The sequence below is a fragment of the Helicoverpa armigera genome, chromosome 4 (genome assembly GCF_030705265.1).
Source record: "Helicoverpa armigera isolate CAAS_96S chromosome 4, ASM3070526v1, whole genome shotgun sequence".
NCBI classification, from domain to species: domain Eukaryota; kingdom Metazoa; phylum Arthropoda; class Insecta; order Lepidoptera; family Noctuidae; genus Helicoverpa; species Helicoverpa armigera.
Window position 1 is genome coordinate 3,402,788 of NC_087123.1, and position 16,514 is coordinate 3,419,301.

The 16,514-nt window shown below is 34.3% G+C and overlaps 1 protein-coding gene across 2 annotated transcripts in view; it reads left to right on the forward strand.

The window, feature by feature from the left end:
* LOC110378300 (vesicular glutamate transporter 1) overlaps positions 1-16,514 on the forward strand; it is a 38,650-nt gene that overhangs the window by 1,774 nt on the left and 20,362 nt on the right. The window contains exon 1 of one of the 2 annotated variants that reach the window (XM_064034476.1): positions 920-1,221. The exons of the other annotated variant lie outside the window; for it this stretch is intronic. Within the exon in view, the coding sequence (XP_063890546.1) occupies positions 1,151-1,221 (71 nt within the window). The 5' untranslated portion in view covers positions 920-1,150. Of the gene's footprint in view, positions 1-919; positions 1,222-16,514 lie in introns of those variants that run through there. 2 annotated transcript variants of the gene reach the window in all.

The following is a 16,514-nucleotide window of genomic DNA, read 5'->3' on the forward strand; positions in this document are numbered from 1 at the left end:
TGGCCAATGAGTCGTCTTAGCTTTATATAAATGCTTATTTTATAAATGCATTAGGTATCATCAAACTCAATAATAAGATTAGGTACCATAGCATACTATTATTAAAAGCCACAATAAAGTATGCATCAACTCACATTCAATAATAATAGATATCACAAATAACATGCAATTTATTAATAAAATTAATTTATTTCAATAAAAGCTAATTTATTTAAATAAAATCTCCACATTATTTTAATTTGATTGTTTATTGCATACCTAAAACATAACACCATATCCAACATCTACCATTTATGAAATACTAATTCAGGTGCGTTCACATTTATTTTCTCAGCTGTACAAAACACTACTTAGGTAGGTAAGTACATATTTTTAAACATACTACACTAGTTAGGTACATGTTTGCACATTTGTGTCACAATTGTAGAACAAACTTGCAGAGATAGAGAAGCGTTTGTACAAGTTATCACTGTTAATATGGCTAACAAAACTACCTGGCTCTCCGTTTTCTGATTAAAGTTTGTTTCCATTACAGTGATGTAATAAGTTATGACATTATTTGGTTTATTTTGTTAAATGAAAAAGTAAAATAATCATTTGATTAGCCCTTAAAATTGAAGAATTAAGCTCAAATAAAAGTATTCTTACCCAGTTTGAGTAAGACATAAAACACTCTTAATATTCTGTCACAAATCAGAAAACTTAATTTTGTGCAGAGCTTGCTAGTTTTATTAAAAATAAAATTAAAGTACCCTCATTTGTCTTCATACAAGTTATCTTTGTGTAAAAAGGAGTTATTTATTTACGTTTGTTTCTCCATTCACGAAAGTTATGTCACGCAGCATATCAAAGTGCGATTATTTGATTACGAGCTCGCCGTATCGTGGCATACAATGGAACTATACATAAGTGGGGGGTGCAGGCCGCGTGAGTGGGCGATCTAAGTTGATTGTCGTGTCAGTCCACAGTGAGAGGCGCGGGCGTCGAACGCTGACTTGCCGGCCTCCAAATACCAACCGACGTTCACCTTTGAACCATAACAAAGAAAACTCGACCTTAGATCGTTACGATAAAGTCGCTTTTCAAATCTCAACTGTTTTATGGTGTAGTGACCCCGTTGCCGAAAACCAGTGAATTCAGTGTTGTGAAAATGAATGAAGACAATACAGTATCGGACGATATGAAAAGGCAGGCTGCAATGTTCTATAACAGCACACAAAGGTTAGTTTATAATGTTTATTGCGAAAACATGCAATTGTTTGAAATTACCAACGGATGTCGCCGGTGTTACTTATCATATCATATCATATCATATCATTTATTGCATTCCATAATGTACATTTGGTGGAAAATATAAAATAATAGAGGTAGTCACAATTATGGACCCTGATGGGCACAGCAAATAGTTAGAAGAGAGGAAGGCGTTTAATGTAATATAGTAGGTAGTATGTAGTATATTATTTAAGTATTTATTTATATTATAATATTGCGTATATCTTTGTGTAGCATAACTTCGTTTTATAGTTATTTTTCTTTATATGTTGTTTTTATTAATTTTAAGTTATTTCTTTATCGGTAATATACTCGTTGATTGTATAGTATGCTTTTTTTATTAAAATTTGTTTTAGGGTATGTAGGAACTTTGTGTCATTTGGTGATTTATTTTATCGCCTTATTCCGTTGACTTAAGGTTTATTTTCGTTTGATAGGCGGTTGGGTGTTAGAAGAATGTTGTTCGGCATATGCCTGCATTATACGTGTCATGAAAAAAATGTTCCGGTACGTTTGCCAATTTAGATGATCGATAGTTCCATAGTATTAAGTTTTAAATGGCCGCTATAACTGCGATTAAAATAATTGACGGTTATTTTTAGTTCTCCAAGATCAATTTCATTTAAAACGTTGGCTTTTATTCATATTTTATAATAGTTGATAAGTTCAGTTTTATCTTTAGTTTACTGTTTGAAGGTAGATGTTGAATGAATGATGGAATTCTGTTATTTTTTATACTATCATCCACATAAATTGTTCCTATACTATTCTCGTGGGATATACCTACAGTAGGAATAACGAGAAGGTATAATACCTACTGTAAGTTAATCCACCACAATGATATCATAATATGCATTACCGTAAGTGGGTACCTATTCAGAATAGGCACTCCACTTAATAAAAGGTTATTACATATGCGGGTACTGTAACTATACCCAAGTACAGCATTATTAAGAATGGCTGTAAGTACCTAATAAGATTTAATTAATCTTAAAAAAAATTTAGAGCAGACTTTCAGTAAAGAATATTGTGAAAAGACCCTACTTCCTAATACTTATCATGCATGACAATGACAATGGGACCTTACATACAAAAAAATGGTACCTAGGTAGGTATTGTGCACTAACATATTTTTTATTTCGCAGTAGGCCATAAGTATTAGCTATTGTCTTAGCTTACGAAGTTTAATAAAAAATCTAGAACAATAGATCAATTAAAGCATTTTTCTTATCATTCAACTGATTCCATTATTGTTATCACAGGACCCTACAGACTGTCAAAGTCACTTTAAAACATTCTGTTTTTTTTTTAAGTTTTATTCCCTCCTTCCTTTTTTTAAATTATCATTCCCCAAATTGCTTCTCATATCACTTGACAGTGGTACCGACGGCACAGATTGCCAGAAACAAAAATAGAATAGAATAGAAAATAGGTACCTACTACCTACATAGTTACTACTACTACAAAAGAGTAACACTACAAAAGCTTCATTTAAGTAGGTATATTAAAAGTAAGGAGCTTCTCCTTTTTTGAGAAGTCAGTTAAAAATGACTGTTACTAGACTTCCAGTCCACTTCACATAATAAATTATTATGTCACGTTCTACGATCAATTATCGAACCTCGATAAACAGACAATACGTGAACTGAACCAACACACTGGGTACACAAATTACATAATTATGTATTTATTTAAATATTTATCAACGGCACGTTTTTATTTAACATGTAGGAATTTTGTATGTACTGCGATGCTTCACACTTCATTAATAAAATATGTCGATAAAACTTACTGCGCACGAAGGTATGTTTCTTGAGTATTTTATTAAAATAAAATTAGGTCAGCTCTAGAACATAGTTACTTCTAGAACTATAAGAGTAACAAAGTTCGATCGATCTCTTAAAGGCAGTTCTGCACAATTTTATGCCTCTCATAACTGTTCGCTGTTCAATTGATTTAATCGAATACTTCCTCCGTAGGTACTATAAAGTGCATACAAATGTATACTTTGGTACATACACTATGTTGCAGACTCAAATGTAGCTAACTACTCATCCGCAAAACTAGATAGTTTTGAAATACATTTTTATCGCTGGCCAGAACATCAAGCAGAAGTGATTTTTGGCGAATTAGCTAATATAATAAACAATGATATAATGTTAACAAAACAACCAAATATAAAGTCACGTTTCGCAATAACTGTCTACCACCGACTTTGGCCGACGACTCGTTTAGATCAACACTAAGATAATATATAGAGGCTTTATAGACCAAAGGTTAGACATGCCTCATGGCGAATTTTTCTTGGAATACCTTGTTATTCGAACCTTTATGAAAACCACCCAAAATTTTTGTTTCTATGTTAAAAATAAATAAAGTGACGTGATGGAAAAACGTGTGTGGTAGTGGTCATCATCAGCCTATAGCAGTCCACTGCTGGACATAGGCCTCTCCAAGTGCACGCCACTGAGATCGATTTCCGGCTTCTCGCATCCAGCTCCTGTCAGCCGTCTTGCGCAAGTCATCACTCCACCGTGCCTGAGGACGTCCTACACGTCCGTCTCCACTCTAGAACTCGTTTACCCCAATGGTTATCGGTAGTGGTCTACTGTAAAAAATACAAACGAATTAAGAGCCGAATTTAGAGCCTCCTCCTTTTCGAGCAGTCTGTAAAAAAAATGTTCCTAATAATCAAAGGATAGTCGGCATAAAAATAAAGTACAACAAATGTAGCTCATGTCATTATTCGCATATGCAATGCACCAACTGCAACGAATAATCTTATAAAAAAAACTTCCTCAGAATACTAACACCCGATGAGTCTCGGAACTTTGTTCAGAATCGCGGTTTTCCTCTGTTTATTTCTTTAGAAGTCAAGGTTGCCTTATTCAAAGGTTTTTGTAACCAAAGCATGCTTCTTCAAGTTTTTATTCGTATTTCAGACGTAGCAGTGTCGAATGCCAAGGAAACGCTCCTTCCTAAACAAATACTGTAATTCAATAAGTAAATTGGATATTGCCCATTTCTACGTATGGCTTTGTTATTGTTCATTATTAGATTTGTTACTTACAATTAATTTTGTTGTTTGTAACAGACTTTCAGGTAGATTAAATTCCTGAATGGAGTACGGCGCAGGGTAATTTCAGCTCTGAACTCTGAAAAATATAAGTCATCTATAACAAGGAACTACCAGCTAAACAGCTTTTTTTACGAAATGGGACAACAGCCAAACTAGACCCAATCGTATGTAATTAGAGTAGCTTTTGAGCATCTGCATTGCAATAATTGCAAAGGCCATCTGCAATGTTACAAAGCCAAGATATGTCTGCATACCAAAGGCGAAGCAAATTCCATCAGTCTGCCACCTATGATGATCTATGGTATATTACTTTTCCAGACGTCATGACAAAACATACCCCATACATGCCTTATCTCATATTGTAGGTATATCAGACTTTGAACTCCAAAAAAAGTAACTGTCCAGACACCAAAACAAGTCAGCGAAGAAAACATATAAAAGGAAATTCATTTATTATTTAAACAAACAAAGATTAGTGACCTTCACAGTGGTTCCACTCTAGTTATCACTGTTATATAACGGAATAATATTACTACTCAGGATGTAAATACTCTGTATAAATAAGTAAATATATTTTTCCTGCGGCGATGTCGACATGTTAGTTTCAATGACGAATTTTCAAGGAAAAACATCAAAAACTTATATGTTACATCATTTAACAACAACATAGTAATTACAATTGAAGTCCCAAAAACCTTAGGTAATAATGCTTTGACTTATCCTTGTGGTCTAGTGGTCCAAAGAAGTCAATCCGGGATACCTAAGTGAAGATATCGAAAAAATTATTGCGACAAGAATGAGTGTAGAGATGATGCCCAAAATCATACAACGCGGATGGTTAACCGTCATCAATTTCCACTAAACAATCTCACCAAAACTTGAAGATTATCTTAAAATTTCCGAAGCATTGCTTTCATTCGAAGACGTTAATTTTTTTACTTTCTTGCCAAAAATCCATAAATACCTGTCTATGGCAACGATACCCATAAAATATCTAGCTGATTTACTGGCTACTCCCTTAAGAAAAATATTTTTTTAGATATGAATTCTTCTCTATAAAGTATCAAGTCATCATAAACACTGCAGTACACGGTTCGCAACTTACCCTTTGCAATAAAGATTTATTGGACGTCCGTTCAAGACCCTGACTGAATTGTGTTTGCACATGCTACGAATATGTTAGAGAGAACTATGGAAGACTAACATCGTTGACGAAAATAAAATGATAACACTGAAAACTTGTAGGTGGATGATTTTATTTCAAGAACATGAGTGAGTCCAAGAGTAAAAATTTTAATCTTTCGATATCATCCTATGTGCGGTTCAAGTTTAGCATGGCTATCTCCATTTTGTTAGCATGGAAACCATTACAAACTTTTCCGTTTGTTGTATTAGTAAAATAGATCTATCCTAGGCTCTGACTTAATTAAGGATACATGCCCACGGACTTGAATCGATTAATTTAAACAGAAGTAGCATGACTCATGAGTCACTCTGACGATAAGAACGTAATTGACTGAAGTGGACACTAGACAGCCTCTTTCTAGAAGAGTGAAAATCTACTATGTTTAGTTATGTAGTTTTTATAGTGATTCATATCAGTTACAAGAGTCTCGTCAAGCCTGCGTGTAACTGCCGACATTCCATTATAATCGTTAATGTGAATCGCAGCTGAATTCAGTCTCCAACAAAATTCTAGACTCCTTGGTATTTCATACCGTTGTTAGTAAAATATTCACCTAGTAAATTAATACCATTTTCATGACTAACTACTTCAGAATAACCTAGTTTTGGATCTGCGTGTGGTCAAATAGTGGTTTTCAAGCATGTAACATGATCCTTAACTTTCGTATTAAAATTCAGAATAACGGTACAGTGTTGCCAGGGCTGAAATTACAACAAACCTTTTTTTAGTCTTGTGAAGTGTTCGTATTTTAAGTCAGAGATTTTCATTGTTCACGGTCGCTGGTTAGCATTTGCACCTTAGCCAATATTATCTTTATTATATTGATGAGTTTTTATACAGTGTCGGTAGTTCCCATGTGTGTACGTAAAAAATTGAAAAGGATGTAAATACTAGGCACGTAATTTTAATCACATCCTGGTGGGTCTTATTCGTGAATCACAATAAAAATGTTCTCATAGACATAATTACAATAATAAGTAGGTTCCTATATTTATTCTAAAAACTTCTATAAGAGACCGAGGGCTTTCCAGAATTGATTTGAACGAGGATTTGAAAAATGAAACTATCCTATTATGCTCCAACTAGCCATGCGCTTCGCAAAAAAGCCAATTTAAACGAAAAACAAATAAACATGTTCCCGTTGGGATTCAAAATTCATAACAACGTCATTCTCAAAGTATTCCCTAACCACCTTCTACTAGTTTAAACTCTTTTATTCGATTACCCTCCGAGTCCGTGAAAATTTTCAATTAAACTCTCATGAGCGCAGTAATTAAATAGCATGCCACATACCAAAGTTCATCATCACTGTTGCGTTTAACTAACCTCGTTATTTTTTTTAGTTTTTCTCTCATTTTTGCTCAACTAGGTCTTCAGGGTGTTGTCTTTATACCAGCAAAGGTCTACGCCATATTGGTTTGGATGGGGATCGACTATCAAGTTATTACTCATTATTACCCAAGCCATAACACGGTCTCGTGATCCTACTCGAATGTAATGTATAGGTACTTCAAGTCCTCAAAAGTACTTTTAGCACTACAATTATTGAGCTTAAGTCCCACTTTAAACCAAGTGGTCTTTGAGTACCCATACGGGCATTAAATTAGCTGATGATACACTCACTCTATCATACAATACCTGCTCTTTACCACTTCTTATTAAGTTCTAGAAAGATCAATTCCGAGCATCTTCAGTATTTTTCGAAATTGCGAACTTACGTTCAATCCTCAATTCTCTTTGGCTCAGCCATTTTAGCATAGCTTGGGTCGTTGACACACGATCACGTTTATGATGACCTCACTTTTAAAATTCATCTTCATATAATAATCGCCAGTCATGTATGAGATCCGTGCATTTATTGCACAACACAAAAACCACTTAAGCTTAGTTCAGACTTCCACAGAAATTGCGACACAAGTTCTATGTTGCTTCCACTCTACTAGTCTCTTCGTGTTTCATTGTCCAGATACTTTTAAGTATCACGATTTTTTTTCACGACACTATATACATTGAATTTACAATGTAATGTAAACTTAGCGTTATATAAAACAACTAAGTATGCAAAATAAGTGTTTCTCCTATCGTGACAGGATCAATTAACATCCTAAACTGTTCTACAAAGTATTCAATGATAACAAGAACATAATAACATACTTACGTAATAAAATTGTAAGTATTTATGAATTGTTACAGACACGCGAAGAATTGTGACGTCATAACCTTGCCTGAAAAACGACTTAATGATGCGGTGAAAATCTTAACCTCGAAATAGGTGTATGAAAAATTGATTTGGACATGCATGGTAGCTAGCTTAGCATACTAGAGAAATTAAGTGTTATGCTAATGTATGCTTGGTCATACAAACATTTGACTATTTTGAACAAGATTTTACACTGTCACTGCTTAATGAACTCTGAAATTGGTCGCAAGGGATTCAGGATTTGAGGTGAAGCATGTCTCGCTCTCGAATTAGTGATATAAAAAAATACGCGAAAAACACCGCCTGAACATCAAAATCTTGCAAAAACTGGGTAGGTCCTGTAGTTGATGAAAAACAATTAAACAAAAAAAAGCTGAACTACTCAACCTTTATCCCTTGGCCCTCTAAAAATAATATTTTAAAACGAACAAGTACGAACACCCATATTAAAATACCATTCCACAATTTCAACCTTGAGCATGCAACATCAGGAAATATCGAACATCTGGTACGTAAACTGCCTCATTTTCCATTGCTGTGACACGGCCAGTTACGGTAATAAGCTGGTTATCATTTATAATAACATGGTAGCTACCCCCTTTGGACGATACTTGACCACGGAGGAAGGAAATGTGAGTGGACATGCCATATGGCGGGTAGGACAGACGCCTTCTTCTATGTCAAATACTTACGATAGATGTCACCAAAACAATCAGTATTTGACACACATGTCGATCCGTCATGATTTTCGGTTTAAAAAAGTGAGTGGGTTCCAAAGAAGTCATATGAAGGCGTGGCCAGTAACGTTCCCCGAATACCCGCATTTTCGCGAAGCTACTTTCTTAGATTTTCCTTTATGACATGTCCACTAATCATTTTGTTCTCCATGTGTCAGACGGAAAGGGAACCAAGTTCTTACATAATTTATCTATGTAAAGTGGGTATGGCTGTTTGATGTTATGGTAATATGGTAATTTGAATAAACCGTACGTTAGTAGAGATTAATAACGAATTGATAACGTTTCGATAAGACTGGTTCTGTAGTCGATGTTGCCCTTAACAAAATTTGGACTTTCTTTTATTTGGAGCTAGAGCAACGAATCAATCAAGGCTTAATAATCAGTTTTAGTTAAGAATATAACATCGCCCATTAGACATTTAAATCGGGTCTTTCCACTTCTTGTTTACTAACGAAAATACCGAAAACCTTCAGGTGCACGACTGCACGTGTAGACATCAAGTTTATCAAAAAAATGATTTATTTATACAAATAAAGATACCATTGACGTCATGATAATGATTGATAATATCAAGGCATTGAAATTAAATATTTAGATGATTTAATAAGAAGACGCAGGTGTTTTACTGAACTTTTCTTCCGGGAAACTGAGCTGTCATAAATAGATCATAGATAGACCGTCATAAATTTTGCAATAACCAGGTATCTATAGGATATCGCAAACGAATCAAAACGTCACTTACCCAATTCTGTAGGAAATCGTTGCTCATTAAATAAGCCATACATGTATGTACGAGAGTATTAAAATTAAACAAAAAACAACCTATCACGATCTTCGACTACCGTCAGCTACTGCTGAATGTATGTGAAAAAAATATAATTACAAAATACAAAGGCCAAGTTCCTATTACTTTATGTATTAAAAGTATTTCCTACTCACTTATTAAATAAGTGAACGGTCTTTATATTAAAGTAAATACATTTCCTGATTTGGCACTGGTTAATAGGGCCTTAGAATAATTTAAATATGGCTTGAAAGATAAGGTGAGCAAGATCAGAAAAAAGTAATTAGAATAGCGGGTAAGCGGTGAAAGATGATAGAGAGGATCAGCCTAGGATAGAATTGACAATAAATTGGAGGCAACTCAGACGGCACAAGCCCTAGTATGAAATATCTATCTATGTCTGTTGAGAGTCCGATGAACATTGAGTGATTATATTTTGAACAGGGATCTTGAATTTCGAAAAGCCTCACGGCGATATAGTACAATGACCTGTGGCCGTAGTCGGCAGAACCTGTCGGGGTGTTCCGACAAGTTTTGGTGACTGACCATAAGAGGATCGAAAATAATTGAATCCTCAGGCATTCTATTTGGGCATACCCTTTATTTTATGGTTTGAATAAAGGGTCTACTTGACTTGTATATTTACAAAGGCAAGGTCGGCAACCTGTCACCCGTAAGGCATTAGATAAAATAAGCTAGATGTCAATTCCAAAAGTTAACATTCGAATGGAAACAATGCCTGAAACCGCTATGTGAATGGGTCCAAATGGCAAAATGAAAGCAAACTTTTATTACCGAACAAGTTACATAAAGCTTACATAGGAACAATAATCTCTCACCAGACAGGTGTAATAAAAATAAAGAGCCATATCATAGCTTAGCCAGACAAGAAAAAACCGTTAATGTTCTACCTGTTTTGATTTGTCACGTGTTGGACCTCATTAAAATGTATTTCTCTTCCATACAGGTTATGTGACCTTCGCATTTCCTTGGTATTAAACATCTGTATGAACATACAAGTTCTCTATGTAAGTATAATATGAGGAATAGGTATTGTAATAGGTTGTAACCTGGGTAACGAGTACACTCTTCCCTTAACCAATTTACTTTCAGCAAAAAGGTTGTAACTTAGCAGTTTGCTATCATAGGGACTGAAAGGAATCCTATATCTGTTTAAAAATAAATAGGGGATATGTGTCCCAATCCCGTTATACGTACACGTCTCCAAAAAACGAAAACTTGGGATTTCTAAAGCCAGAATTTCTGTTCTGACAAAATAAATGTAAGGTTTTGCGCCAAATGAGTTTTTATTCGGCAAAAGCGCGAATCTGGAAATGCTTTTTATAAAAAGAAATTGTTCTTACATTTTTATTCGTTCTCACGTGTAATTAAATATTGTTTTCAGCTCTAAATTCTCATTCTTTTTGGGTTTCGCGTAATAATATTCTATTTGAAACGTTCTCATAACTACTGCCTAGCACTTTTTATGAACAGGCTTATTGAATCATCTCCAAAAAAAAAACAGAAGATAAGAACTTAATTATCTGTACACATAAAACTAGTTTTCGCAACCGTAATCCCAATGACTAACAAAAGTACATAAAAAAGTTAAAAATTCCCAGAAGTTATGCGAAAATGAACAAGCACAAACGCCGGAACACCAGACATTTTTCGCTGATGTCGTAATGTTTAATAGGCCGTTATTAAAGTTATCGCGGACCAATTGGAACCGTTCCCAAGGATTTAAAAAAGGAACGCTGATCGCGTGTTTCTGACATGCGTAATTGGCCCAATTAATCTTCCATCAGTCCTTTATCGAGATCGTTTCCGCCAATCCCAAGGGATATTTACTTACTCCCTTTTTTATTAACCTTTATTGTTTTCTGAAGCAATCTGGTCTGGTACCCTGCTCTTAAATTATGGTACAGAATGTGAATGCTTGTTTCCAGTCCCGTGCAATGGTCTGCGAAATTAATATTCTGAATAAATTTACTTTTACGAGTATCCACAGATTAGACGTTCTTGTTTCCATGTAAATTATTATTTCTTGGGTTTGTATTCAACAACAGTGCCTGAATAATTGAGAAGGCAAAACAAAATCTTCGTCAACCATGGAATGTAAATATGTACATGAATAGTCTTACACAATATTTTTTTGTTATTTTTATTTACATAAATAGCATTCATAATGTGATATAATTCAAACAATATTCGTAGTTTTATCGCGTCTGAACGTAGAAATTCATCGTGCACATCCATTTAAATTGGTAATTTAAGCATTTGGAAGAAAAGTTTATTTACATAAACATCTACTTAGTATGATTAATACACTGATGATATGCACGTTAGTACTGTTATTATGCAGAGCTGTTTTAGTTACATAAATTGATACCGTTAAGACTTCATAATTTGCCTTCTTCATCTTCCTGCCCAGTTCCCAAGTTTTTTGGGGTCACAATATGTCCTCATCCATTTCACACAACCACTTCCTCACACCATCTTTCGCGCAATCAATTTTCATCATCTGCCATTTTGCTACAAATACAGCGTAGACTAAAAGTTAAAGAAAGAAATACAGAAATAATATAACTTTTATAAAGACCAGCTTATTGATCCCAAAAGTATCTTCTACAAAATTGACACCTTAAAAATGACTCATTTAAACTAAGTAAACTGCCATAAAGGTATTTGTTGGTTCATGTTAATGTATGCTCATACTAAGTATTGACGGAACTGAGAAACGAGATTACACTCAAGGCCGGTATAAACTGGTACTTGGTTTACCAGTTTTTGTAAGAAAAGGACTCTGGACTTCTTTGTACTCGTAAACTTTGAAATTGGATCCATTCAGGCACTCTAGCAAGGCTGCTGAAAGTTGATTGGCAGTCAAGAAATCATATGCGTAGAACTAACTTTTTTTTTTGGTTCTGAAAATAAATCCTCCTTTGTAGGTATGCTATTCATGTAAGCTTTTTATTCGTCTGTTTTACGAGCAAATGTTTTGCTTAAACTTGAACGTGCAAGAATTTTAACAAGTACTCTTCTGTTTACTTAAATTGTATCAATAGTATTTTAAATAGATAAGTATGTAAATTAGTTTGTAAATATGGTGAAGAAGATAGATATGTTCAAAAAATAAAATAAGTAAAAATGGCACTAACTAAAGCCCAAGGTGAAATCGCGATCTTGCAATTATCAAAATTTTCAGGATATATCTAGTTAGTGTTTGCTTTTTTTCATAAATCTCGACGTGCACTTTTTTAGAAGGATACAAATGGTATGTGACTCTGGTGACACCATATGACATTTCAATATTTTTATATAAGTCTTTCTTTCTCAATATAAAAAGAGCATTTGCCACGGAAAATATATAAATTAAATCATCTACCAACATTATTCAACAGGATAAACTACTTACCACTCAAAAAATACATTACGAAAGTGACGAACGACCATAAATAAGGAAAGGTAAATTCGAAATTCAAATTAAGGTGCGGAAACACTTCATAAAACCTCTTTCGCTAGACCTCTGCGAATTTAGATTGACGTCGATTTTATTGGCGATAAACTTCCGAACGTTCACATTATGTTAAGAGAAAACTAGTTTCGCGACGTATGTTCCAGACATAAAACATTGTTTCTTTTTGCTCATATTAAGTTGGTTTAAGCTTTGGTGATTTTTATCGTATCAAATAATCTCAATATGTCTGTAAATATGTATTTTGTAACTTTCCTTTTAATGTGTAGAATTTAAAGTGAATTTTCCATTAAAACTGCAACTGTACCTAATTAGCCAATTCGCTGTGATGTTTAAGTCTACCTCGTCATTATTAGTTCAATACGCTTGTAGCGTGAAGATAAGCGGCTTGTTATTGTAGAATGCTACAATTGTTATTGTAAGTAATACCGTTATATGTTAATATTTAATATTATATAGGTTACCGGAATGTGCTAACCGAAAATAGAAGTTGCTGTTATCATAGTCTCGTAGTTAATTAGATCATTTGTTTGAGGACAAAATCTTTATCGTAATTTCAGGTTTGATATTTGCTGGTAGTAATTTGATTAATTTAACAACAGATGTGATCTTTTGATTGCTTAATTCAATGACCAGAAAATAACACACTCTTTAGGTCTTAATAAAACCTTCCTAAAGAAAAATGTCCCACCCACAGGGGGGATATAATTCAACCTATGTATTTACTCGCAAAGTTTCTACTAAAATATATCACTATTCGCTCCAAATCCCGAAGTCCGTAGCTCTAACTACGATTAAAGATATCGAAACAAATGATCCGTTTTACTACGGAACGCTTATCGGAGTAACAAAGCTAGCTATCATTCTGCTGGGTTTATCTAGGCAAGGAATAAGGATGAGAATTGGGATATTATTACGACAGTATTTAGGATAGAACTTCAAATGGCGTAAGAGCTATTAAAGACTGTGAATTTTAAAGGTTCATCGATACAAGGATATGTTCACATAACAATGATACAAAATCGATACATCAGTTTAAAAACTCGTGCTGCCACATTGACAATCAGACACACATGGCGGCCCCCTCTTTTTGCGTCATGGGTTAACAGTGACAAGTCTCATACGCAATTCCATCGTCTATGAAGGTCCGTATTGTTAACAGAAACTGCCGTTTAATGTCAAACAGCTTCAGGCACTCACTCTTCGATCAAAATACTCGGTGCTTGAGTCTTAAAAATGGATTTAAAAGTTTCTCTTGTACCTTTAAAGTTATCTTGATTACCAGTTATTGTTGGTAGATCTTGTCTGTGTTACTTGCAGTCACGTTACGGTTGAGGTTAGGGGTCGTGGAACTCATGTCGTGTTATGTAATGCTTACGTCATCACTTATGCAGTTAAGCCAGCGATAAAACCTTACCTGTAAGTACTTTATGTACCTACATAAATTCATTGAGTCAGGTTAATACTCTTTGCACTGTTTTCAAACATACAGCTTAGGAGAAACGATCTGGAAGAAGTGAAACTTTCAACGATACTGATACAATTTCTTAAAAAAATACCATCCGGCCCTGACTATAAAACTGCCATATTTTTGCAAGAAACTTCGCGGGTTTCGACCTCGGACAGTATGAAAAGTTTAAAAGTTTTTCGTTATCAAATTATTCTTTGGGTATGTTTTATGCCTAACTTACTTTGTTAGAAATTACAGAACATGGATATAAACTTGCATTGCAGAAGAGGACCCATCGGCTAATCCTGCCTAGAGATCGGTTGACACTTCAAGCGTTTTTACTACTTATTCATCCATCATCATCTGCCTATCATGTCTGATGCGGGTAGTATACTCGTAAACATTTAGACAACATGTAGGTATTTATGTTGTAAATACCTACTTAATTCAACAGTGAACCTACCTTTTAAAAATGTGGGTAAACTATTTCCATTCAATGACGACTACCTACGATTTAAAAAATGCGGAATTGAATACATGTACTGGCTGCACGAATGCACTTATCATTCTTTAGAACATGGTAGGCTAGTACTTTTCCATGAAAAATTCCATTGAGCGTCTTACAAGATTTAAAAATAGCATTTCATTCATGCTTCTAGTCTACGTTGTTGCACAGTTTATGTAGCGTGCATATTTATCGGTCTAATGATGGCGGAGAAAACAAAAATGTTATAGACTAAAATTCCTATATGCAGGTATCCAAACATGTTCTTACTTTGTGCTATCTAGCACGTTACCACAACGATGAAGAAATTAAGAATGCTATGCTGGCCAAAATGCCTTAAGGATTTTTGCCTTAAGTATTAACATTTTAAAAAGTGCTCGGTGATACGTATTATGTTCTAAAAACCTATTTATATCCACAATCTATTTTCAACTGAGAGACAAAGGAAAACTGCTAGTTACTTATAAAAAATAAAAAAGCTCAGACCAGCATGACATGTAGTTTTTTTATATTTCCGCATAACCCAGCATTTTACACAGTTTGCACTAGTAATGTGTTTCAACCTCGAATATGAAAGGTGTTGCCAATGCATATACCTAATTGGAAATGACTTGTTAGAAAAGTGTAATAATAATTATAGGTGTATATGTGTATAAGTCTGTTATAAAATGTTATGCCCTTTAACATTAGGACATTATTTTGTAGAAATTCATTGATTACTCATCACTCATCCAAATAATTACTTAACTTGACATTCATAATTTATGGAATTGTAACAGTTTTCATAATATAACAATACTATTATTGTTTCCGAAGACAATATTAAAAGTATCAGCATAGAAATATATTGTAAAAGAATTTGACAATGAAGCCTTGATGAAAAGAAATGCCAGACGAAGTATTGTAAAGCAGATATACTTAAATATGTGTCGGGCCAAAGTCAAAGATTTTAAGCAAGTAAGGTTTGGGCTGATACCAAAGTCCCATTTGGTCGCTTGAATACCTCCTGACAATGACACAGTACCTTTATCAGCATTGAAAACCTAACGGCCCGAAACACGATTGATTTCTATAAAATGGCGCATCAATCTAAAGAATGAACGGATTTCTCGTAACTGAACCTTTAAAATAGTAATTGGGTCACAACCTAATTAGGTCGTAGCCAATTCGACACCCGTGTCGAACATCTTATGGTTCCCATCGAATTAATATTGCACTAGGGACCTTTCCTTAACGACGTAAGCCATGAATGGAGGGGAAAATTTCAAGACGACGGTTGCAGGAACTTTGTTTACCAACAATTTTATGTTGTCTCGATTTTGTGGTGTTTTTCTTCTTAGAGAAGTAATTGTGTTATTTTGTCTTTCATTAATAAAATTACTCGATCGTTTTACTGTGTGTGTGAGGCAATTGATTGGTTTTCGTTATTATTTGCCCACGTACTGTTTACGTCATTGCGGGTAATTTTATTGATGAGATTTTGTCTGTTGAAGCTGTGATCTTCTACTTCAGTTTTCATCTTATCTTTGTCTGCTAGTTGCGTTTCTTCTAAATTGTTTCAAATTTCTGTTTACACAACTATCGGAATGCAATTTACTAAGATTAAAATATCGTGTATAATATTTTAGATTTTGAAATTGCAATGGCTTACCATTGCGTTGAAAATCTGTTTAGTTTTGCTATCGAATTATACGTTGGCGAAGAATAATGTTTTGTTTTTGTATTTAAAATGTAAACTGATGATTATAAACGCCTTTTTATGAGAAAATTTCTGCGCATTTAGAACACGCGTCACGGTCATGGCGCTAAGAGATGTTTTT